At 45.2% G+C, this 24,480-nt stretch overlaps 2 protein-coding genes across 2 annotated transcripts; both read left to right on the top strand.

Moving 5' to 3' along the window:
- Positions 1-2,473: 2,473 nt before the first annotated feature.
- Positions 2,474-15,508, top strand: VAMP5 (vesicle associated membrane protein 5). Its single transcript, XM_077305326.1, has 3 exons — positions 2,474-2,702; positions 12,224-12,361; positions 14,142-15,508. Exons 1-3 carry the CDS (start codon positions 2,700-2,702, stop codon positions 14,331-14,333), a joined length of 333 nt encoding a protein of 110 aa, XP_077161441.1. The 5' UTR covers positions 2,474-2,699; the 3' UTR covers positions 14,334-15,508.
- Positions 15,509-18,587: 3,079 nt separating this feature from the next.
- Positions 18,588-22,916, top strand: RNF181 (ring finger protein 181). The gene is made up of 5 exons (XM_077305325.1): positions 18,588-18,766; positions 19,040-19,179; positions 20,815-20,924; positions 21,017-21,091; positions 22,661-22,916. The coding sequence occupies exons 1-5, from the start codon at positions 18,678-18,680 to the stop codon at positions 22,718-22,720; spliced, it is 474 nt and encodes a 157-aa protein (XP_077161440.1). The 5' UTR covers positions 18,588-18,677; the 3' UTR covers positions 22,721-22,916.
- The last annotated feature ends 1,564 nt before the right edge of the window (positions 22,917-24,480 follow it).

Below are 24,480 nucleotides of genomic sequence, written 5' to 3'. Positions count from 1 at the left end.
ATAATGTGTCAAAAGTGTATTAAGTTGAATTAACCCCTCAAATCCTTGTTTTTCCTCTGATGAATGAGTTTTTTTTTCCTCTGCTGACCAGAGTCTTAAACTTCTAGCCTGCAACAAGGAGTTAACCTCACATTTAAACTACTTAGGTTCGCAAACAGGGTGTATTCTCTGCTGCCATCAGCAGGCTATTAATAGAATTGTAGCTGGACAGACTGCAGTCGGCCTCCCTGTTTTGTTTTTTTTTAATTACATCCCCTTCCTTAATTCAGCCTGCAAAGAGGTAAGGAAGAAAATCTTGAAATCAAATTGTTACAGAAATTCTCAACTAAGCAACTTTTATACTTTGATAAAATAAGCCAAAGGATGAGGCTTTTTTACTTAGTGTGTGGTTGCAAAGGCCAAATGGCTTACATTTCAGAAAAAGAATATTTTACAGTATGCAATTGATATACTGTGAATATTAGTTTGGAGCAATTGGTTGTGAGTTCAGAATTTGGATTTAAAACTTTTCTTGTCTTTTTCTTAAAGAGCACACTCATTTTATCAACTGATTATATATGGAACATCATCTCTTCATGTTCATCTTTGAATGTGATTGAACATGTTTATCGAAAAAGGAGCTCTGTGTAACTTGAAAGGTCATTTCCAGCATTTTGAATATTAGTTGATTTTTAAAAATGGACTTTACTTGCTGTGTGACTCTACTGAGAAATGCCAAACTGATTCTGCTGAAAACTGCCTCATCCTGACTTCTCAAATTAACTACAGGAGGGGACTGGGCCCACCTGGTACGCATGCTGGGTCCTGATTGAACTGCTTGCCAACTCCCAGTGGGTTGGTATGGGAGACTGCCAGCATGACGAGGGGGGGGGAGGAGTCATTTGTTTCCTAATGATCCTTCATCCCTTTCTAGTGCAGCCCAACGAATGGGAAGTTTTGCTACAGACTTGCTGAATAATTTCATGGTAAACAGGCTCTGCAGAAAAGTGAAAGGGGTTCTAAGTGAAAGGGGAAATGTTATACCCAGGAGGGATTTGTGGCCTGAAAGTTAAATGCTCTGGTTTGCTGCCAAAGAGGAACAAGGGCTGCTACACAGACTTTGCTACACAACTTTGCTGTGGCACAGATATGGAGACTCCGGGCACTGCAGAAATGCTTCTGCTTGCCATGCATGACCACAACAGATTAAGAAGGCAGAACAGTATCCAAGACAGGTCCCCTAGTTGCTGCCACCCACAGTAATGGTTCTTAGTTAGTGGTACTCATACCACTGGTGGGGTGCAGTGTTTCATACCAATGATTAAGAATTCACATTCCATTGATCCACACGTCCGCCTGCAAATCCACATGTCCAACCTGCCACAGATTGTCCATCTGTGACTTTTGGCATACTCACAGTAACCTTGTTTTGATCCAAAAACCAGGCTAGGCTAGACAGAGGACTTGGATGAGATGTTCCTAGACCAGATTACAACGTTCTCCGACAGGACCTAGTGGTCATGAGAAATTTCAATTACCCAGATATCTGTTGGAAGACCAGCTCTGCTAAAAATGAAAAGTCCAATAAATTCTTGACTGGTCTTGCTGACAGGTTCATTTCCCAGAAAGTGGAAGGTGCAACCAGGGGGTCTGCTATTTTAGACTTGATTCTTTCCAATAGGGAAGAACTGGTTGACGAGGTAAAAGTTGTGGGTACATTTGGTAGTAGTGATCATGTGATTTTGGATCTTATGATCTTGGGGAAGAGAAAAGCTGTACGTAGTCACACATCCAGGAGAGTACATTTTAACTAACTTAAAATTATGTTGGGTAGAATCCCGTGGTCAGAAAAACTTAAGGAGAGGAAATCCAGGAAGGTTCCCATCTACAGTTCTTGTGATAAGAGATGGGAGTTGTGGCCTAGGATTACTGAAGGGTTAGTCCATAAACACCTAATTTCTTTAAATGAAACCAGATCTTCTGGGACAGATGAATTGCATCCAAGGGTGCTAAAAGAAATAGCTGATGTAATTTCTGAGACTGTCCATTATTTTTGACGATTGCAGCTGTGGGTGGGTGAATTTCCTCCAGGCCAGGCTGGATTCTGGAGATTTCTGGTGGAGGGATCACTTGGGCATGGAATTGGCGTCACTGGGGGCGGGGGGGTGGGTGGGTGGGCAGGGAGTTGTGAGTTTCTACATTGTGCAGGGGGTTGGACTAGATGACCCTGGAATCCCTGCCAACTCTGTGATTCTACAATCACTCTACAGGTGCTGAATCAGTGTGGTGAGTCCACAGGAGAGAGAGATTGCGTTTGTCACCTGCGAAGCATCTGTTTTGCACAGAGAAAGCCATAGGTGTCATTCGCCGGCATCTCCCTTATGGTGCTTGTAGGGGACAAGGCGTGAGAGCGGCGGGGCGCCGCCTGATCCCGTCAGTTCTCGGCAGCCAAGCAGGGCTGCCCCTTGGAAGGCACCGGGGAAAAACGAAAGTCTGCCCAGCCGCGTTGGCCTCGACGGCAGGCGCCGGTGGCTGAAGAGCAGCCTTTCTGGGCCGGGCAGGCGCCTCCCCCTCGCCGCCTGGGGTGGTCCCCGAGAGCAAAGCAGGAAGAGGCGGCTGGGTCCGTCCCAGATGAGCCACACGCCGGCTCCAACCGGTCCTCCCGCGCTGAAGCGGAGCGAGTCAGTCCGCCGTCGCGGCGCCCACGCACAGCCCTGGCCATGGTAAGGGCAGGCGCAGCCCCGCGGGGAAGCCGAGCGGCCGTCGCTTTTGCCCTCTGGCCTCCGCCTGGCGAGCTCGGGGAGGCGGCGCAGGGCAGCCGCGAGGGAGGGAGGAGGGGGGGGGGTGGCCCTTTCCCCAGCGCGGTGGTGAGCTGGCCCCTGCCTCCCTGGGGTGCGTGGAATGGGTGGCTGGAGTTGTTTGTGCCCCAGTGGCTCCCCCACGCCGCTCCTGTCCTTTCTGCCGAAGCAAGAGCCGCGTGCCTGGCTCCGACCCTTTCCAGACCCAGTTTGGACCGGGGGTGTGGATTGGCTGCCGTCCTCTTCTCCCACCCCTTGGGGCTCGGGGCGCCTTTCGGCGTCCTTGACCTCTTCTGCGCCTTTGCTCGTCTCCCCGCGGGAAGGCCGGCTGCTTGCCTTCTGTTGTGGGCATGCCATGGGGCATCACTTGGGGAGGGTGGGGGTGTTGCTTCCCGTCAGCCGTCCCTTTGCCAGGCACCCGGGGGCGGCACGGATAGACTAGCCAGCGCTTCCCCTGCATGGGATGGTCGTAGCACGGAACCCTTGGGGGAAAGTGAGACTGCTTAGTCTGCTGAAGTGGGCTTTTTGCCCCGGATTTCGTGGGCAACCCTCCGGGTGCCCCTCACCACCGTTGGTGTCGCATGTCTCTCTGGCCACAGAACCGCGTTTTGCGTTGTATATTTTGACTGGCAGCCATTCTCTCCAGCAACCTACTGAGATCCCTCTCCTATTGAGACTCTTTTAACTGAAGAAGCCGCAGATTTAACCGGGGACCACCCCCCCACCGCAGGGCTTCTTCCCGTAACACTTCAGAGTGGCTTTTGAGAGTTCAAAGTCTTTCAGCTCTGTGGTCTCCAATTTCAGAGTTGGTGTTGTGTTAGCTGTTGCAGCAAAGGCAAAAAGGGACTCCCATGGCATCTAAACCAACAGATTTGTTGGATCTGCAGCTTTTGCCTGCTAGAGTTCTCTCCGTGGATCAGATGAAGTGGACTGTAGTCCGCAGAAACTTCCACCACAATAAATCAGTTGGTTTTTAAGGCGCAGCACAATTTCTTTTGTTGTAAATCAATTTTCTCTGTAATTCTTATAACAGCAGTTCTCAAACTGAAGGCTCAACTCAATAGTTGGGAGGGTTGATGTATATTTGCCACCACATTGTGTGTAACATGACTATCAAATGCAGCCTGTTTCTCAGTAATGCTAAATCTTTATAATTAGTAGAAATTAAAACATAAAATACAAACTTGTTCAGAGTCAACAGATGTGAACTTCTTTCATTTCATGTTGAGGAGAGGGGAAGTAACACAGAGTTACTTTGCAAGTGGCTCCCCACAGATACAGTTAATTTAGAAGCGAATCCCACTTTGAAAAACTTGAGTGCCATTGCCTTACAACAACCCTGTATGGGTCTCTACAGATGGCAGATTGGGGGGGGGGGGAGATGAGTTCAGCTGTATTGTTAAATCGGAGTCCAGGGGATTTCATGGGTCATCAGTATTAGCTGCTAGGCAATACCTACTCTGGTTGACTTTTGCAAGGTGGTTTAGCTTTGAGAGCCAGGTGTACATCTCTGTAGAAGCCACAATGCAGAAGTTTGCATGTTAGCTTTCAGCGACAATATTTTGCCTTCTTGAAGGAAGGATGTGGGTTTACGTTTCCTCTGCTACGAATTCTAGTTGTCAGTTCACTGTCACAAAAACAACAGAAGTCTTATGGTCCCATGAATTCATTAAAGCAGGGGTAGTCAACCTGTAGCATTTGCTGGCAGGGGCTCATGGGAATTGTAGTCCATGCACATCTGGAGGACCACAGGTTGACTACCCCTGCATTAAAGCACAACTTTGGGATGTTAGATTCCTCTGCTACACAGAAGTTCACAGCTGTTTCTCTAACAATGCAATCCTCAACTGGTTCTGCTTGGAAGTAAGTCTCCTTGTCTTCAATGAGGTTTATTCCCTGGAAAGTGTTTTTGAGATTGCAGTGTAATCCTCACGAGAGTTATATTCTTCTAAACTCATTGCTGTCAGTGGGTTTAAAAGGGTGTAACTCTGTTTTGTTAATCTCTTGGCCTGTGTAAAATCAAACCCAGCTAGTTGATTATTAATGAGGCTGTTGAAGACATGTGGTTTTTTTCCCATGTATATTCCTCTACAGCCACAATGCAGTAATGTTGATAATACTTAATTTTTGTAAATTTTATGGTGCACTTTAAGCACTTTATATGCATCACCATATAGTAATTCTACAGTCACCTATACAATAGGTTGGTATAGCTATATTTATTATTATGATTACAGCTGGTATAATTACAGCAAGTGTGCTGTTGTGATCTGAGATGACTGTTGGAATTTGTTATTGTCTGTGGAGTTGTTTTATTGACTCTTGCCCAAAAGAGCTGAGTGTAACTAGAAGCCAGCGTCATTCAAAGCAGCATGACCAGGACTCACTATAGCATCCTGAAGAACTTTCAGTTCTCTCTTTATAAGTGTTTAAAAGAGTCAGTTTGGTGTAGTGGTTAGGAGTGCAGACTTCTAATCTGGCATGCCGGGTTCGATTCTGCACTCCCCCACATGCAGCCATCTGGGTGACCTTGGGCTCGCCACAGCACTGATAAAGCTGTTTTAATGAGCAGTGATATCTCAGCCTCACCCACCTCACAGGGCATCTGTGGTGGGGAGAGAAAAGAGAAGGCTAATGTAAGCCATTTTGAGCCTCCTTTGGGTAGAGAAAAGTGGCATATAAAAACCAAATCTTCTTCTTCAGTAATATCAGGGCTCTCTCAGCCTCACCTCCCTCACAGGGTGTCTGTTGTAGGGAGAGGAAAGGGAAGACAATTGTAAGCTACTTTGAGCCTCCTTCGGGTAGAGAAAAGCGGCATATAAGAACCAACTCTTCTTCTTCTTATTATTATTTTTTTAAATGTCTAACATCTCACCTGATGAAGGGTGCTGGTTAACTCAAAAACACACATGCTGTTATATGTAATTTGGCCAATCCCAATGAAAGGTACTGTGGAGATTGTATTAGAATCCCCACTATGCCACGGAAGCTATATGGGTGACCTCCAGTCAGTCTCTCCGCTCAGCATACCTCACAGAGCTGTTATTGTGAGAATAACTTGGAGGGGGGAATAAAGTTGTAAGCAGCTTTGGGTCCTCATTGGGGAGAAAAGCGTGGTATAAATAGCACAGGCGGAGAACTGAGAGAGCGTTACCCAGAGACCACACAGAAGTGGATATTGGCTGTCTGGAGAAGGAGCAAGTCTGTCTTCCTCTTCTGAGCTTACTTCTATAAACAGTGGGCTTTACAGTGCAGTTTTATCCTACTTTGTTCAAGGGGCACTCTTACAACAGTCTCCTGCCTTCATTTTACATTCACATCAACCCTGTGAAGTAAGTTAAGATGAATGTGGCAGAGTGAGGAGGGATTTGAAACTGGGTCTTTGGGATTCCAGTCTGGTGCTGGAACCACCACACCAGGCAGGCTTTGCCAGCTGAAAGTGCCCTTGGGGTCACATGAGTACAAGGGAGGAGAGACCTGATCTCTATGCTCATAGGAAGCTGCATCATGCTTGCATTTTCTCCCCTCTCTAAGTCTCTCTGTGATATTCTTTTTGTAACTGGAGAATGAACTTGGAGAGATGGCTAAGCTTACTTATCCTGAGAGCCAAATTGGTATAGTGCTTAAGAGTGGTGGCTTCTAATCTAGTGAGCCAGGTGATTCCCCGCTCCTTCACAGGCACCCAGCTAGTCACAGCCCTGATCTGTTCTCACAGAACAGTCCTGTCAAGAGCTCTCTCAGCCCCAAGAGCTCTCTTACAGGGTTTCTGTTGTGGGGAGAGGAAAAAAGGTGATTGTAAGCCACTCTGCTTCAGGCAGTGAAAAACAGGGTATGAAAACCAATTCTTCCTCTTCTACTTCTTTTATCAGAGAAAAGATAATATCTACATTTATGGATGACTGGAAACCCCTTAAAGACTTTTTCCATGAAAAAAAAAGGGGGGGGAATGAACAGATGATTTGTGGAGTTGATGATTCAGAGGGAAAACAAATATTAGATGATAGAAAAAAGAGGATATTTGAGGGGGTAATTGATGTTTAGAATTTACATGTAGAGAAAATTGGAAGCTGTTTCATTATATATTTTCTCCTTTTATATTTTTCTTCTTTTTTCTCTCATCCTATTTTTTTTCTTTTTTGTATCTTGTATTAGAATTTATCTTTGTCTTTAAAAAAAACAATAAAATTAATTTAAAAAAAAGACTGAGCCTGGGTCCTCTTGCAAGTGAAGCATGTGCTCTGCCAATCGAGGCGTTCCCCTCCCTGGTCTCCTCTTTCTCTGCCCTGCTGTGGAACGGGTTGCTGGCCAGAATGCTGGCCGTGGCGGGGGACATTTCAAGTGAGCCGCTGTCTGTGGTGCCTGCTGATCTGACTATGTCATGCTGGAACGCCAGGGCTTGCTATTTGGCACTTAACTCCATTGCACTGGCCCTGAGCGTTGTCTCTCTTCTTCACTTTTCTGCAAGTTTGCCATATGGTAATTGTGGCCCGATCATGGCTTGGTTAGCTGATTTCAAGCGTCTAGCAATTGCACAATGACGTGCAGGAGTGGGGTTCATAGTTAAGTAAAAGCAAATCAATTCAGCTCAGAATCAGCCATGCTCAAAAACTATGAAACTACACAAAAAAGTCCAAACCCAATTAAAGCAGCAGCTGCTCAAACAAACAGGCAGCTGAGAATCAGAGGAGAAAGTAAAACCATCCAGAGTGGTGATACACGCCTGTTACTAAAAGCCAGCTGGAAAAGACACAAGACTTGCCAAGTTCAAGGAGAAGGAGAAGGCAAGGGGATGGTAAAAGAACGTAAAAGTCCTCCACAGGTGGTAATTGCTGGGAGTCAATCCTGCCAGGGCTTTGACAAGGACCTACCAGAGCATGGAGGAGATAACTCGCCCTGTTTTCATGGCAAGAGACATTTCAAGGTGGCTTTAATTGCCTGTCTCCATGTCATGATGTTGGTATGTCTTAGAAGTGTCCCATTCAAGAACTACCAACCCTGTCTAGCTTCTGGGATCGGACTTGGCTTAGGCAGGACCTAACTACACATTTATTTTTCTTTATATGACCTCCCTGGCTCTGTGCAGTCAGACATGTGTTGTACATTTTCTGCTGGAAACTTAATTCCCCGGCATGTGTGGATCTAATTCACAGTGGAACTGTGGCCTATAGGGGAGGGGGCATGCCCTCTACCCTGTTTTTTTCTTCTTGCTTTCAGCTTGGGAGATGGTTACTTGCCCCTCTTGAGAAACTTACATACTGCCTATTAGTAGATGTAAGTTTTCCTAACAAATGAATAAAGGATCCCTGGGACCATTTCAGGTTGAGAAAACAGCACAGGAAAAAGGCCTATTCCCCCCCCCCCTGCACATTCCATGGTTGTGCTCTGAATTGTGCTTGCATCTGCCTGGAAGTTAAATTCCTAGCACAGGAGATGCAATGTACATCTAAATGCATGGACCTGGGGAGGCAGTGAGGAAAACATAATGTGTCCTTGAACCCTTTTGTCTCCACCTGTACTCTGCCTGTGTCAGTGCAAATACCACAAATGCTACAAAACTTCTACAAGGCCCAGTTTCTTTTCTACTGAGAAAGTAGAGCCTCCAAAGATGACTGGTGTGAGTGATATAGTCTCCATGTCCCTCTCCAATCAACACTCTGGCCAAGTATTTTGCACCAGCTGCAGCTTCCAGACCATCTTCAAAGGCAACCCCATGTAGAGTGCATTGCAGCAATGTAGTCTAGAGGTTATGGGGCATGCATGCTGTGAGAAGCTTCATAGCCCTTGAAGAAGCGGGATCAAATTTCTGGAGTGATATGCTCCAGGGGCAGCCCCTTCTGAGTGGGAGCCATCTAGAAGCCCATGGATTATAAGGGGGAATATGGAATCCAGTTGCCTTGTTTTGGTATCCTGGACTGATGATGAGCAAAAAGAGGGCTTATGGACAGGTGTGAGTGCAGAATATGCTCCCAGATAAAGACTTGTGGCTGGACTTAGATTGGTAGTTTGGAGCTAGGTGTGAGTTGAATTGGTCCAGGAATAAAATCAGGAGCAGCAGCAGGCAAAAGAGGAACAAGTTCCTACTTAGAGAGTTTTATGGGATTTTTAAAAATCTTTCAGGAAATGTGGCCTGAGATCCTTTTATAAGTTATAGTAACCTAGACGTGGAAGTCTACTCAGTACCAGGATGAAGAGAAACATGTCTTACCAAGGAAACAGGTGTGTGTGTGTATGTGTGTGTGTTGGGGTGTGCTTTTGAGATTTGGTGTCTTGGTAGCGTCCCTGGAGTGGAGGGGCTTTTGGATCTGCGGAAGAACTACAGATAAGCTATTGACTTTTTTTTAGCTAATACCAACACACAACAAATATAAGCACATAAGTCACTATAACATTTTTGTTCATTTCTGTTTTGTATTCGAACTGTTAGCAACCTTTTCCCTTGACCAGCTTCTTGACCTGTTTGTCATGTAGCATATTTTTTTAGCACACCACTTAAAATAAACAATAGGAACTTGGCTAGCTAAAGTAAACATCTCTGTCTGGTTGCAGGTCAGTCCTGCCTGCCCACGGGAAGCCCAACACTTGAACCACTGGATACTTCCTGGCATGCTGGGAAAAATTCTCCAGATGACTTTCCTCTCCTGCTACCAATTAAGGCCTTGGGCCATCCGGAGTTGATCAGCCATCAGATGATCTGGGCCAAGTGTCCGCACGCTGCCAACAGGAAAAGTTCAGAAAAATCCTGCTCTGTGTGGCTTCTCATGAAAATTTGTTTATAAAATATATGAGCGCATTCTCTGTAATGCATTAAAAGTGTCTTGCAGCTTTCACGTAATAAAAGAATCTGAAGATAAAAACATGAGATTCTAATATTTCTGGGACAAAACATAACCATATTAAAAATGTGACAATATCAAGGAGCCAAAACAATAAGAACAACAATACCTTTGACAGTAAATAGTCCATATCTTTCTCAAGAACAGGGAGACTGGTTACTGCAACTGATTCTTTCTAGAGAGAGGGATGTCACTGAGTCCCAGGTTGATCTCGGTGGAGCAGAAGCAGGCAACACAGGGCTTCCCCAGTGGGATGGAGAGGAGGGTGTAGAAAAAGACGTTCGGACAAGTGGATGGGAAGCACCCCAGCCACAGAACATGTGACATGCTTCATCCAAGCCCAAGAAGATTCAAAACAAGTAGCCATGTTAGTCATTAGCAGGAGGATGAAACTGTAGTTTGATGCCACAAAATACCTTGCAGCAAAAGTTTTTATTCCAGCATAAACTCACTTCATCAGATGTATTAGAGTGTTAATACAACAGGCCAATTTATAAACACAATAGAAAAATAGGTGGGAGAGGGGTGTTACAGAGAGAGGCTCGTTCAAACCAAGGTGCATCCATACCAAACTCATGGAATCTTTGTGGAATTTACCTGAAGTGCCCATGGTCTTGTCACACACATACAGAATCTGACACTGGGAACAACATTTGTCATCCAAAACTTTCTTGCTTGTGTTCATTTTTGTTGCCAGTGGTATGAGAGGAGCTTACGATCGAAAATTTAAGATGAGAACTAGGTGGGGGAAGTGAAAGTTGATATAAACCGGGGCGTGTGTTAAATTCAGTTACAAGAACGTGAGGGAAAGGAACTAATGGTTGGGTTTGTTGTGTATAGGTCATCTCCAAGGGGGGGGGGGAGTGTCTGAGGGGAGAGGCAGCATGAGCCTTCAGGTCCTGGGTGTGATGTACTCCATGCCATTCATTCCTGGGAAATCTGATTCCCTGTGCATTTACAGTCTGCAAGTCTTTAATGTTCTTCTGGAATGTAAATGATTGCAGATCCTGTGGCTGGGATCAGAGGCCAAGGCGGTTTGGCTGCCAGCCACCTCTGAGAAAAAGTGGCATTTAAAATGACCCTGGTTTTGTACTTCCTGCTGGTTTTGACTTGGCTTTCTGATGAGGTTCATCAGTGGTCCACCCATTCAGCAGCAGGAAGCCAGCCGTTGGGTTGATGGACTGGGATTTGATTAGAATCCTGTTTAGAGTCTTGGGATTTGATTAGAATTCCTAGGGGGCCTGAATCACAGCAGGATAGGAAGTATCACTCCAGCCCAACTTCCATTTCTTCTGAATCATGTTGCCTTTTCCAGCATCTGCATGTGATGACTGTCCCTGGGATAGTTTTCCAACTTCCTACCTTCAAGGAAGTTTTTTCATATAAATTAGCCTGTCAAGGAACTCTTGGGCACAGAGCTGTAGCCAGACTTCCTCGCTTAAGTGAGGCTGCCAGATTTCCAGAGGGGTTTAAAAAAAAAAACAGTGCTTTTCTCATATCTGACAAATAAAACTGTCTAGAATCTGTTGCCAAGCCATTGATTATTTGTGTACTTTAATTCTCTGTGAACTGTTAGCATCCAAAATTTGTAAGCTGAATAAGGACACTTTTTAAAAAAGTTTAGGAGTCTTGGAATATTTATAATGGCCACTGCCTTACATAAATATGCTCATTCAACATCCCCTAAGTTTCAATAAAGGTTTGGGTGACCTTAGAGAAAGGACTGGGAAGGGATTTATGGCTGCCATCCTAAAAACAGTTTCATAGGAGTAATCTCACCGAACAGAATGGGACTTACTCCTGAGTAGACCTATTTAGGATCGTGCCCATAGAATTTGATGGCTGGAACTTTAAAATCCCTTTATAGCTGTTAAGACTTCAGAAGAAATGGCACACATGTTTTCAGGTTGTTCGCTTCAGAACAGGAAACCCGTCTCAGGACGGTTTTTATTCATTCAATTCCATGTCAGGCTATGTACAAATATACTGTGAAGCAGGATCTTGTAGCCAATTGACTCTAACAGGTTCTCCATTTCACAATGCGACCTGATGCAATTTGAAGTTGGACTCCTTTGCCTGCTTTTCCTTTCAGCGTTTGAAAAGTGCTGTCCATATATTTATTCAGTAAAACATACACTTGGCCTCCAAGTTAAAAATGCAAAAGTGACTGCCAATTGTTGAAAAAACAGTTAAGAAGAAGAGGTAATTTTTGTGGCCTCCTGGGTTTGCACCCCATCAGGGCCATGCACAGCCTGTTTCTGCAGCAAACATACAGAGTCAGTATCCCATGCTTGAACCTGTACAGGATACAGACTTGGCACCTCCACAGCATCCTCTCTGCTTAATTTAAGTCTGCTTGTACATACCCTCAAAGGCCACTCTGTTCCTGCTCACAGCCAAGCGGATTCCTGGTTTCACAAAGCCATCCACTGAAAAGTGCAGCCAACCAGTGACCCAGAGCTGCCCTCCCTCATTACTGCATTACTGACCAGAGAGTTCATAATGGCCACCATTTCTGGGCCATTGTGTTTTTGCACGTACATCCTATCCTCAAGTGGCATTGGAGACTGAAGTCCTGCCACTCTGACCAGCCTTTCTCTCTTCGTGTTGCAGGGGGAAAATCATTTAGAGAAGTGCCAGAAGGAGGCTGAGGGAGTGACTGAGATCATGCTTGAAAATTACAACAAGGTGCTGGATCGCGAGGGCAAACTGAGCGAACTGGATGACAGAGCCGAGGAGCTTCGAACCCAGGTACTACGGTGGAGTGCGGGGGGGGGGGGGGCTGGCATTGGGTGGTGGCATTGGGTGGTCCATAGCCGATTTCCAAAACAGCGCTCTGGCTGTCAGAACTCTCATCCGCAGCCCCAGAGGAAGCAGAAGTGTGTGCAACTCCCCAGTCCCAGATAAAGCAGAAGAACCTTCTCAAATAATTTCTGTTTACTGCCCCAAAGAGCGACAGTCCAAGGGGCACAAAGCACCATGGGTATTCCCCTTCCTTGGGACTGGAAAGAGACATCAAGTTGCAGCTGACTTAGGGTGGCACTGTAGGATTTTCAAAACAAGAGGCTAACAGAAGTGGGTTGCCACTGCCTGCCTTTGTGTAGCAACTCCGGATTTGCTTGATGGCCTCCCAAGCAAGTACTAATCAGGACAGGCCCTGCTTAGCTTTTGAAATTTGATGAAATCAGGCTAGCTTGGGCCATCCAGATCTGATATTTTTCTTTGCAGAGCCTGAAATAGCAACTGAAAAGTTAGCAGGATTCTGGGGCTTGCTCATGGGTAGTTTTGAGGAGAGCATTGATCAGGTGCGCATTGAAGAGCGCACTGAGGAAAATGCTGCTCCTAACAAAACTGTACTCTGCAGACTCTCAAACAGAATGTGCTGATTTGATTACAGTAGCATAATCAAGTTCTCCGCTTATTAGGGAAATGGTAAAGTATTGTCTGTTCACCATGTTCAGTCTCCCCCCCCCCCTCCCCGATTTCTGAGATTTCATCAGGCACTGCCAAGGCTAAAATAAATAAAAATTTTACACAGATTCAGACAATCTGAGGTGTAAGGAAACTTATATAACGTAGGCAAATTGAGGGTATATGCATAATTTGCTTTCCTTTCTTCCTTGAAGCTTGAAGCGGCATCCAACAGGAATGTGTTTATAATAACATCATGAACATTAACTATAAAGTACATTTTAAAACAGCACAATCATAAACATCAGCAAAAAACACATCCACTCAAGAGCTGTAGGTCTTTCGAAAAGATCACAAGGACAGAGAATAGAAAAAAAAACAATCTGTATATTACGGACTACACACAATAATACAAACCGACTTGAAGCATGCCAGAAAATTATCCTTGTTGTTAGCTTAGATGTCAGCACTGATAGAACTTAAACACTGGAGCATTGAATGAAGGGCATTTCCTTTATTTAAAGATCTCTGTGTCTGAAGAAGAATGATCAAAACAAGCTCAACTAGCTGCCTGTCACTACACTACAATTGGAGACTATAACTGAAGTTAAGAATATTAAAACTGAATCTATTGGAATACAGAAAACCTACACTGACAACTGTTGGAAGAACTTTTCTTCAAGACGTCTTTATAGTGTATAGCCAGTAATACACAGATTGTGTCTTTTTCTATTGCTTGATTCTGTGTATCCTTTTTTGTATATTATTACAAGGGCAGAGTAGCTTGGAACCTTGTCCTGCAGAATTTATGGCCAGATGGAAGAAGACACTTCCTATGAAACTGAAGACTGACAGCTGGCAATAGTGTTCTGCCACTCTTTAAAAAGAATGGGAGTGGAATTGCTCCATATGCTAGAATCCTTACCAAGCCAGGTTCCAAGTCCACGCATTATGATGTTGAAATTGGGGCAGTGGCAAAGTCCTGCTTGGCTTCCCTTTGGAGGGAAACCTGGGAGCTTTGCTGTGCCTGCTCGGTCGCATGGCTAGGAATCCATGGTGAGTTCAAGGCTACAGGATATGAACTCTAATGGATATGTGTCCATTTGCTGTTTCTCTCTAGAGTTCTGCCTTCAACAAGACAGCAAAGACCGTAGCCCAGCAGCAGCGCTGGAAGAACAGGAAATGGAAGATCATCCTGGCAGCTGTGGTTATTGGGATTGTCCTCATCATCATCCTGACAATAGTTCTTGTTTTCAGCCTTGGCAGCTCTGGGAATCAGGAGGCTGCAGCAAAAGCCAACACTGGCAACTGAATGGGAATTAAGACAACCCGAGAATCTTCTCCACCAGACTCCCCCTTGATTCAGCATGTTGATGCTACTTGGGGCTTGATTTAGCAGATGCCTAAAGCTCCCATCACAGATTTGTTGCAGCAGCAGCAGTGTGTAGAGGAGTAAGAGCCATAAATCTTGTAGCATTCATGTGGCAATCTCTATGCTCAGCCCTAAATGGCACAACATTGTGTGTTTGCAATCATGTTCAGCAGCAAGCTGTGCTGTACATTGATAACAAAGTAAGAAACATCCTTGCCTTTCTGCAATCACATTCAAGGAGAGAGACAGACATGGTCTTGATGTCTTCCACTCCTGAAAATTGCCAGTGGATTTAGATTCTCTGCCTTTTTTTTGTTTTGTTTTTTAGGGGAATGAGACATAGAATTTCTTTTGGCAGCTGAAAGTGAAGGTACCTTGAAGGGTGGCAGAGTAGATGGTAGATAGGTTTGAGCCATAGGATGCTCCCCATTCATTTCAATGGGGCTTGTATAGGAAAGCTTTGCTTGGGATTGTGCCTCATGTTAATTAACGAAAGGGGAAGTCCCATTTAGATTTTCTGTACTAAATGTCTTGAGCCAGCTCTGTTTTCTAAAAAAATACTCAGCTACAATGCCATAATATGGATATTTCTCTGCAATTGGGGATGAATATGTTGCTTCCCAATCATGGGACGAAGCAATGGCCCATGTTTTCAGTGGTCTTAGGGAATTTCACAGATGGTCTTGAAGTTGGAAGGTTAGTGATTATGCTGCAGCAGAAATTATGCCTGCGTGTCATAGTATATCTATTGGGTGCCGTGTAAAACCTGTGTGCCCCGCCCTTCAAACCGTAGTCATTTTGCCTTTTTTTTTTAAATGTGAAAACTGGCACCGCTGGAATAGGTATATTTTTTTTCTGTTTTGCCTTTCTAGCAAAAGTAATTTGTATAAAATTCCTGTTTTCTTCTGTCCTAGGCAATGCTTTGCCATGATTTTTCTTTTTAAAATGTGCATGTCCAAATATCCAGCTGTTTTCATTAAATTTTTCAACTTTTTTGTTTGCACACAACTGCCTGTTTTGTATTCTCATACAGATATATTCCCCCTCCCCTCTGATCTTGCACAGATGTGGATATTTAGAAATATATAAACCAGGGCTATGTTTTTCTATGCATAGATTTGGGTTGTTTAAAAATCATTTTATAAATGGGGTGCAATGCACAATGCTCACATACCCATTAAAAAGTGCTGCACAGGGATAATAAAAGAATTACAACCAAGGTGGAATTGATTCAAATCGAATTGAGTCAGTAAGATTCAATTTAAATTATTTTTTTACATAAGTCTCATTCTTGTGATCTTAATATTTACAACCCAGCAGAAGGCTTCATTTTAGAATAATACCTTTTCAGGATAGTTTAGTCATATTAGAAAAGGAATGACTGGTTACCTGTCATTTGAAATAGATAATTATGAAATTATTGCAAGGTGAACTATCTCTGGTTTAATAGGTTAATCATTCATATCTGGACATTTCTAGTACTTTATTGGAAGGAGAAAAAGAATGTCTAACAATAACCTTTTTTATTTAACTAAAACAATAACATTATATAGAATACGATTTGTGTGTTTGCTTAAACATCCATGAGGACCTCAGGATTTCTGGAGTAATCAGCTCAAAAAGTTACACCTTCATTTGTACTGCTTGCCCCTCCCTCTTCACATTTAGCTCTTAACATCTCTTCCTTGTCCAGACCTATCACATCCCAAACAACCTTATATTCTTTGACCTTGTTTTGGGAGGGGGTGACAAAACACCTTGGTATTGGTACAGACAAAAGCACACCTCTTTGCCACACAATTCCACTCCCTACATACTTGTGTCTGAGCAGTCTGAGATGTCTCTGATAATAATGTAGGTCAGTTACACAAATGCCAAATCAAAAATTTATCACATTTTTAGATAGGAACGGCAGGAAACCTATTTAGATGTTGTCTTTGTCTTTTTAAATGTACCTTTTAACATATTATTATGTATTATAAAACTGAAGTGTTTATTCAACAGATAGCTCTTTCAAGAGCTATCTTTTGTGGCAAGTTCAATAAAAGTTGCATCGCTTTGTAATAAATGCATAATAGGTAAAGTTTGCTGCATCAAAAGGAGAGTGATTGACAAAGTGGGAGAAGATAGAATCTTCTTCCAAGGCTGAAGCACAAGGAGAGCAAGACATCTGCCAATAAGCCTGCCTGATTTCACGCAGGGGGGTGACAGGGAAGAACTTGTTTTCTGCCATTGCAGGCACCCAGCATCTTGTTCAAACTGGACCACAGAAATGCTCGCACATCAGTGCAAAGCCTGCGTCTCTGGTATGCTAACATTGCACACCTAGCAATTGAAAGTCTAGTTTTCCACACTGGTCATGTGGAAGCAATGCCGTTAAGTCTTTAAAGTGCTGCTGGACTCCTGTTTTATTTGCAAAGGCACACAGGTCAGTGTTTCTGTCCCACCAGCATCACAATTAAATTGGACCTGATTCTCAAAAGGTTAGATTGGGATAAGACTTGGCACCTTCCTCAGGCTGCAAGCTGAATTAACAGCTGTCCCCATCACTATGCAAATTGGTAGATTCCGCTGGTGTTTTCTCATTTGTAGCAATGGACATGCATGCCTTTATGCTAGCAGATTTTTTACTGGGATTTTTTTGCTTGAAGGACAAAATTAAGCAATGTTGATTGCATTTTATTGTTTCTCCTCCTCTTTTGGGATAGCAGTAATCTCAGGAAAGGTGCCACCCTGCAAACTGGTAAAAATTGGCGACTGCCTGTTTTTGAGCATTCTCTGGGTGGCTCTCGCAGTAGAGAATGGCCTGCTTCAGGCTATCTGGAAGGCCCCAGGTTTCTGCCATTTTGCAGAATGCACAAAACACATATATTCAAGAGGGCAGTCTTATAAAGGGTTCAGGGCTACGGCATAATGGATCAGCTCAAGAGGTTGCTTCTGTAAACAGGGTTGCCAACTCCTAATTGGGAAACTCCTTGAGGCTTGGGGGTGCAGGAGCCTGGGGAGGGCAGTGTTAGGGGAGGAGAGTGACCTCAGCGGGGTATAATGCCATTGAGACCACACTCCAAAGGAGCCATTTTTCCCTGGGCAAACTGATATTTGCTGTCTAGAAATCAGTTGTGATTCCATGAGATCTCCAGGCTCTACTTGGAGGTTGGCAACTATATCTTGCTTTGGAACAGGAGGACTTCATGATACATTGGCTATTCCTTTCATGTACTCATAACTAAACCATCCCTGTGACCATGCTCAAATTGAAGCAAACCTATGAAATGTGGGCATAAGTGAGGCAATCCTGGGGAGGTGGAGGCAATCACATAGACCTAGATTAGATTACTGCACTGTGCTTGGGGCTGCCCTTGACAAGTGTTCAGAGAATTCATCTGATGCTGATGGAAGACAGAAAAGCAAGGTATAAATTTGTAAATAAATAGATGTTTATATCCCACTTTTCTCCCTAGTGGGGACCAAAGCCGCTTACAACATCATTCTCTTTTCTTCTATTTTATCCTCACAACCACCCTGTGAAGTAGATTCAGGTGAGTAGCCATGCTGATCTGAAGCAACACAACAAAATATGACTCCAGGGTACCTTTAAGACCAACAAAGTTTTATTCTGGGTATAAGTCTTCACATGCAGGCATATTTCTTCAGATCTAAATAAGTGTGTGTACGCACACAAGTTTATATCCGGAATACAACTTTGTTGGTCTTAAAGGTGCCACTGGACTCAAATTTTGCCCAGTGAGGTTGGTTAGGCAGCAACAGGATTGCTGGCCTAAGGTCCCCCAACAAGTCTGGGCAAAATAAGAATTCGATTTTGGTTCTCTAAAAACCTAGATCCTAGTCCAGCAATGTAGCTTAGAAGTAAAAGGGGATTGCTTCCAAGTGGGTACCCCTAACCAAGCCGTTAAGGCTGCAAATCTCTCTTAAAGGTTAACTTCCAGCAGACGCCCCCTGAATTAAGGCGCAAGGGGCAAAAGGCTAATCAACTCCGACCGACTGCGCCGCTTCTTCAAGGCCGAGCGACCGAGTTTCCAGCGCCCGGCGCAAGCCGTGCATTCCAAGGCTAGGCGCGGAGTCCGGAGCAGAGGAACTAATCTGGCCTCGGAGCGCCTCGCAGCTCGTCCTGATTGGCTCCAGCGCGCAGACCTCTGAGCCCCGAGCCAATCGCCGATCCGCTCGTTGCGCGTGGGCACTTACGAAGCCACGCTGGGAACCGGATCAAAACGCGCTGAGTCGCGCCTGGAGGCGGCTTCGGTTTCGGGGCTTTTTTGCGGCGTCATGGCCTCCTATTTCGAGGAGCACGACTGCGAGCCCGGGTCCGGGCCGCCGGAGACGTTACATCGCCGGGCGCTGCTGGAGCTGGCTAGGTGGGCTCCGGGGGGTCCTGCTAGGTGGGCTCCGGGGGGGTGCTCGTTATGGGCTGTTTGGCCTCTGGAGTGACTCTGAGCTCCGGATGCCAGCCTCCAGGGGGGACCTGGGGACCCCCGGAATAACAGCTCCTCTCTAGATGGCAGGGATCAGATCCCCACTCACCCCCATTCCAACCTGGATCTGGTAGCTCTACCCCCCCCCCCTTCCGACGATGGCCCGGAGGGACCCGGCAACCCTGCGCTGAGCTCCTGCGTCTGGTTCTCGCGCAGGTCTCTGTTCCACGGCTTGGAGCTGGATCTGGGCTCCCTGGAGGGTGGCGACTGGACGCACCGGCTCCCTCCCCCGGCTTCCCGGCAGGTCGTCGAGAACCTCCCTACGGTGCGAGTGACGCCGCTACAGGCGGGGGCAGGTAAGCGCTGAGCCGGGCCGCGATGGCACTTCCTGGTCCGAGAGCTCCCTCGGGGAGCCGCCGGTTGCGCCTGAGCGCGGCTCCTCCTCCTGCTTTCCCCGGACAAACCAAGCCTACCCAACACAAAACAAGGGGACAGGGGGTGGGGTGGACGGAGCACTTTCCGGTACCGCTGGCCTTCTGTGCACCGCCGCATCAGAGGAAGCCGGGGCTTTTCCTGGCACCCACCACTTCTACATCTTGGTGACACAACAGGAAAGGCCCCGGCTGGAAGCCGCTTCCTTCGGCCTATGGGGGTGGGGGCTATGCACAAAACAGAGCCTTGGCAGGGGAGCCCACTGACCCTGTGGGAAGAGGAGACCAAATGTGTTTAGTGCAAGTGTATGTCACCCATCCCCCAAGGCGCTCCTGGCTGCACACCCTTTCCCCCCTGCTCCATTGGATCTGCCAAACCATCTTGTGTGGGAGGCTAGGCTAAGGGTGACTGTGACCCCATTTGGTGTCCTTCGTGGTTTTGACCTTGAGGCTGTGAGATAGTATTAGTGTTCTTACCAGCTCTCTGCTGGTGTATCTGAAGAGCTTGATTTGGAAAGATGCATCATCAATTTTTTTTGATCACACTTCAAGTGTTCCATTGAGTCTGAGGAAGAGTGCCTGCGCTCGAAAGCTCACGCCTTGAATGAATCTTTTCTGGTCTTAAAGGTGCTATTGGACTCAACTTTGGCCAGGCGGGAGAGATGCAAGAGCTACAGGCCTAGGGCTTGCTGAGGACCAGCATAACTTCTGGCATTGCTATGGGTCTGCTTCCACCAATGGTCTCTTTTGGTGGCCAGGCCAACAGTGATCTGTCCCTGCTGCTTTGTGAATGCATCTTCCCGAATCTTCTTGTGGAATGTTTCTCAGGAGGAAATCCAAACTGTTCACTTATTTTCCCGCAGCTGTGGGGCAATGCCGTGATTAGCAGGATCTGCTTTTTCCTCTGTTATTTCCAGGTGTAATACAGTAGTTAAGAGTGTCTGTCTTGGAATCTGGGAAACCTGAGTTCAAATCCCCACTCTTTCATGGAAGCTTGCTAGGTGACCTTGGACCAGACATACACACTCAGCCTAGCCTTCCTCGCAGGGTGGTGGTGAAGATAAAATATAGGAGTTTGATGTAAGCTGCTTTAGATTCCAATTGTTGAAAGGATGGGGTACAAAAGAAGTAAATAAAAATAAAATCTTTGCTCTGGAATCTGGAGCAGAAGATATGATTGCAATTTGCAAAACTATAATTTTAAAATGATTATTATCCCTTATGGGTTTGCAAATATACTTCAAGGTATTGAGTGGTTCTATAAAAGGCTTTGCTTTCCAGGGGATGCTGCCTCTGTCTCTCTGGCTTCCTGCTGCCACACCCCACAATGCAAATTAATGCTTTATATTGGGGGAGGGGGGCAAACATTGTGAAAGTGCCTTTTTGATAGTGTATTCAAATATGGCTTGCATAAGAGGTTGGTGTAATCTTGGAACCTAGTTTTGGGGAATTTTGAAGCAGAGTTTGACAAGGCATAAGCATTCTCAGTCATAGAGCATAGCCCCAACTAAGATCACTGTTTCCCCTTTTCTAACATGTCTCTCTTCTGCACTTTTCCAGGACTGAAGTGTCCTGTGTGCCTGCTTGAATTTGAGGAAGATGAGGTGGTCAGGAAGATGCCTTGTGAGCACTTCTTCCACAAAGACTGTATCCTTCCCTGGCTTCGAAAGGTGGGAACCAACACAAGGAAATATTTTTCCCTAACCTGATGGGGGATGGCATTTCCTGGGATGCTGATGCTGAGTCTCCCTTTCTTGTACAGACCAACTCCTGCCCCCTCTGTCGTTATGAGCTGCCTACTGATGATGAGCTATATGAGGAGTTCAAACAGGACAAGGTGAGTGATGGGCTGTAAATCTGGAAGTGCTCAGATCAAAGCTCACCTTAGCCTTGAATTAGAGGGACAGTCAGCCTTGGGCAAACCACTGCCTCTGGGCCTTCCAGTGTTCATAATGATGGCCTGCCTTACAGACTCGTTTCAGGGTGGTGTATAAATAGAGCCTCATTTCAATCCATTGACCTTTAAGGAACTAAAAATAGGTCATGCCCCACAAAGACCTTCAACTTGGGACATGAAGAGTCAAGAGAAGGCAACTTAAGATGCAGCTATATGTTTGGAGCCAGTCTATCCTACCCTACCAATGCCTTTATTTCATGCAGAACTGCACCAATGTTTGTAAATACACATTTTACACCACTAAGAGACAGTCGTATTGGTTAAGCATCTGAGCTATGAATCAGGAAAGGCCCAGTTCTGATGTCACACTCACCGCTTGTAAACCCAGCAAGGTGGTTTTAGGCAAAGCTGTCTCTGCAACCACTACCCTAACTTACATCCAGTACTAAAAATTATGCCAGGAATAAAAACAATGCCCATGTTTAGAGTGATTACTAAATTTGGCTTAGTGCTACCATGACAACACTCCACAAAGAAGACCCTGGAGGAGCTGTGAATATCTGGGCACTGAAGGTGCAGGTTTTGGCAGAATTTAAATATATCAAGAAGAGCAGCACCAGGCTGCTTAAAGAATAAGTTTTATTTAGCAGAGAAGTAACTTTGTATAGAAAAAGAGTCCCAGTAGTCTATCTATCTAATTATTCTGCATTCTTTCTGTTTATCATTCTGGAGGTGAGCAGGGAGGAGGTGTGTTCAAAGGAGCAGGAAGTCTCCAACTGAAGAGTTCCTGCATCAGTTCCTAATTGCACTGTGCTTAGATACACATCTCCTCTGATGTCCCCTGTGGGAGATTCTTCATAGGCTTTTGAATCATGGGCACTACAGATCTTGCATATTTCAGCAACATGTTGGTGGTCACCGGAGGTCAGCAGGCTATAAGTCCCAGAGTAAACTAACAGCAAAAAAATAAATAGGCTTATTATAAATAAGCATTCTTGTGGTATATAAATCAAATAAGCTGAAATATGGTGCAGCTATGCCTGAGCTCTCCTGCCAATTCCTGTCAAGGGTCTGACCATGGAGAAATGTCAGGGGTAGCTGGCAAAGTTGAAACTGCCACTCTGACATCTGCTCTGACTTTTAGCTAAGTGCCTCAGTGAAAATTGGGTCTTTACCTGTGCACTACATTTAAGTCTAGCCTTCTCTCAAATTTGTGAATTGTGCCATATGTCAGTTGTGATCTCAAGTGCTGAGATCGGAGGGGGGGGGGGATGAAACTTGGCAATTGTCCTTTTTTTGTAGAACAATTTGAGTACAGTAGCATGTTGTAAGACCAACAAAATTTTGAGGGTCAGCAGTTTTACAGTCAGATACAGTGGTTGCATCTGACAAAATATATTTGACTCACACATTCTTTGGAGAATGCTGTTGGGTCTTCAAGGTGCTACTGGACTCTACTTTTACAGACTAAGTGTTACCCACCTGAAGCTTTTGTTTTCTGTGCAACAGTTGCGGAGGGAGCAGCAAGCACACCGACTGGAGTACCTTCATGGGGCCATGTACACATGACACATCCATTCCTCTTGAGCCTTCCTTATACACCCCAGCACTGGGGGGATTACCTACAACCTCTTCCTTGGCTGGCAGGGACCAGGATGCTCTTGGCACAGTATTGCTCATCTTCCACTATCTGGCCATGGGCTTGTCGCACAGAAATACTGCCTTCTTCCAGGAGTCCATAAATAAATTTCTCTACGCTTATTAAGTTTTTCTCATGGTATGTCTCTTCTGTATCTTTCACCATATTGGAATCTATTTGGGGTGTTTTTTTTTAAGTTTGCCCCCCCCCCCCCCGGGAAAGGATGGAAACCTATTCTAGGGTAGCTGCTCTCATCTTCATGGGGATTGGATGGGTTTAGGCTATGTTGTGAGTTAAAGGAATGGATAATCAGCTAGCTTCCCCTATATAAAGACCCCTTCCTCCCTATTTCTTGACTTCCAACAAAGCTACACGGAGGCTGACTAATCAGAGCTTTGTGTACATCCCTTGCTAATAGGGTGAATCTTGGGAATAGTTTGCTGCATATAATGAATGAATGATTGAGTGTGTGTGTGTGAAATTCCCTGACCTTGATAACACAGGGTGTCCCATTTGTGTCAAATCTCAGAAGCTAACTAGGGCTGGCCACAGCTAGTATTTGGAAGGTAGACCTCCAAGGAATACTAGAGTTGTGATATGGAGGCAGACAATGGCAAACCACTCTGAACATTTCTTGCCTTGTCAGCAGACTATAAATCCCCCCCCCCCCCAAAAAAAAAGGTAAGCTTGGTGCCGTACTGTTCTTGTGTTAAAAGCTTCATCTTGAGCAAAGCATTCTTCAGCTAATCCTAGGTCTTTTAAAATTAAAAATAAAGGATCCCACGTTTGTGAATGTTGCTTCCTCCTATCAATGTACATGGTAGGGGGTGAATTTGTCAGAGAGTTAGGGATGTATGCTCCCGCATCATCATACTATATGTGATCTGTGCCATGAAGAGAGACTTGTGCAGAAGAATAAGCAGTGCTTGGGTTTTTTTTTGTTTTGTTTTATCCAGCAACAGCAACACAGCACAACCCAGTAAAAGGTTAATGTGCCTGGTTGGCTATTTTTTGCAGTCAGCCAAACTACCCTGAAGTTAATTCTTGTGTATAGCTGCACTCCAGTTGGTTAGTGGCTGGCATAACAGTGGTAGAAATTTGTATGGGTGCCTACTGGCTGCCTATTTCTCTCCACATGTGGTCACGCTTGCTATTGTTTGTCCACCACAGCAGTTGAGGTATGTGTTTTCTGCAACTGGTTCGTGTGTGCTGCAGATGTGGCCCAGAAGCACATTTCAGCTATGTCCCAGAATTCTGGGAATGTCTATTTGCAAAGTTTTCCTATGTTACAGCTGGGCTGTGAGCGTGGCAGAGTCTTACCCCAGTAGGGTCATTTTACTCCCCTTTTAGAGAACACATAATAAAATGATTGGGGGCCTGATATGGCCCCCTCTTCCCATCTCAGCTGTGTGGCTTCAGGACATCTTCTAAAGTACCACTGATAACAGTTTGTGGGCTGGCAAAGGAACAAGCGTGCAAGAAACATCAAGGAGCCTTGAAGCCAGGCTTTCACCTTGTAGTTATCAGTTCTGGCATCTAGAAAGAGCAGGGCATAAGCACTTGAAAGGGAAGCTGAGCACTCTGGCACTGAAGTCATTACATGGACATTCCTATTGCTTTTTCCGCTCGTTTTTGGCTTGCACCAGAGGGGATGAGGATTTTAAAGCAATTACCACTGCCTAATAACTAT

Source organism: Paroedura picta, chromosome 12 (genome assembly GCF_049243985.1).
Source record: "Paroedura picta isolate Pp20150507F chromosome 12, Ppicta_v3.0, whole genome shotgun sequence".
NCBI classification, from domain to species: Eukaryota; Metazoa; Chordata; class Lepidosauria; order Squamata; family Gekkonidae; genus Paroedura; species Paroedura picta.
Note: the sequence above shows the minus strand (reverse complement) of the source record. Positions and strands in the feature narration are given on the sequence as shown.

Bases quoted from the DNA above. Each gene is read 5' to 3' on its own strand.
- VAMP5 (XM_077305326.1), top strand. The intron at 12,362-14,141 runs GTACTACGGTGG...GTTTCTCTCTAG, and splicing joins CCGAGGAGCTTCGAACCCAG to AGTTCTGCCTTCAACAAGAC.
- RNF181 (XM_077305325.1), top strand. From the start codon at position 18,678: ATGGCCTCCTATTTCGAGGAGCACGACTGCGAGCCCGGGTCCGGGCCG. The intron at 19,180-20,814 runs GTAAGCGCTGAG...GCACTTTTCCAG, and splicing joins GCCGCTACAGGCGGGGGCAG to GACTGAAGTGTCCTGTGTGC. The intron at 21,092-22,660 runs GTGAGTGATGGG...TCTGTGCAACAG, and splicing joins AGGAGTTCAAACAGGACAAG to TTGCGGAGGGAGCAGCAAGC.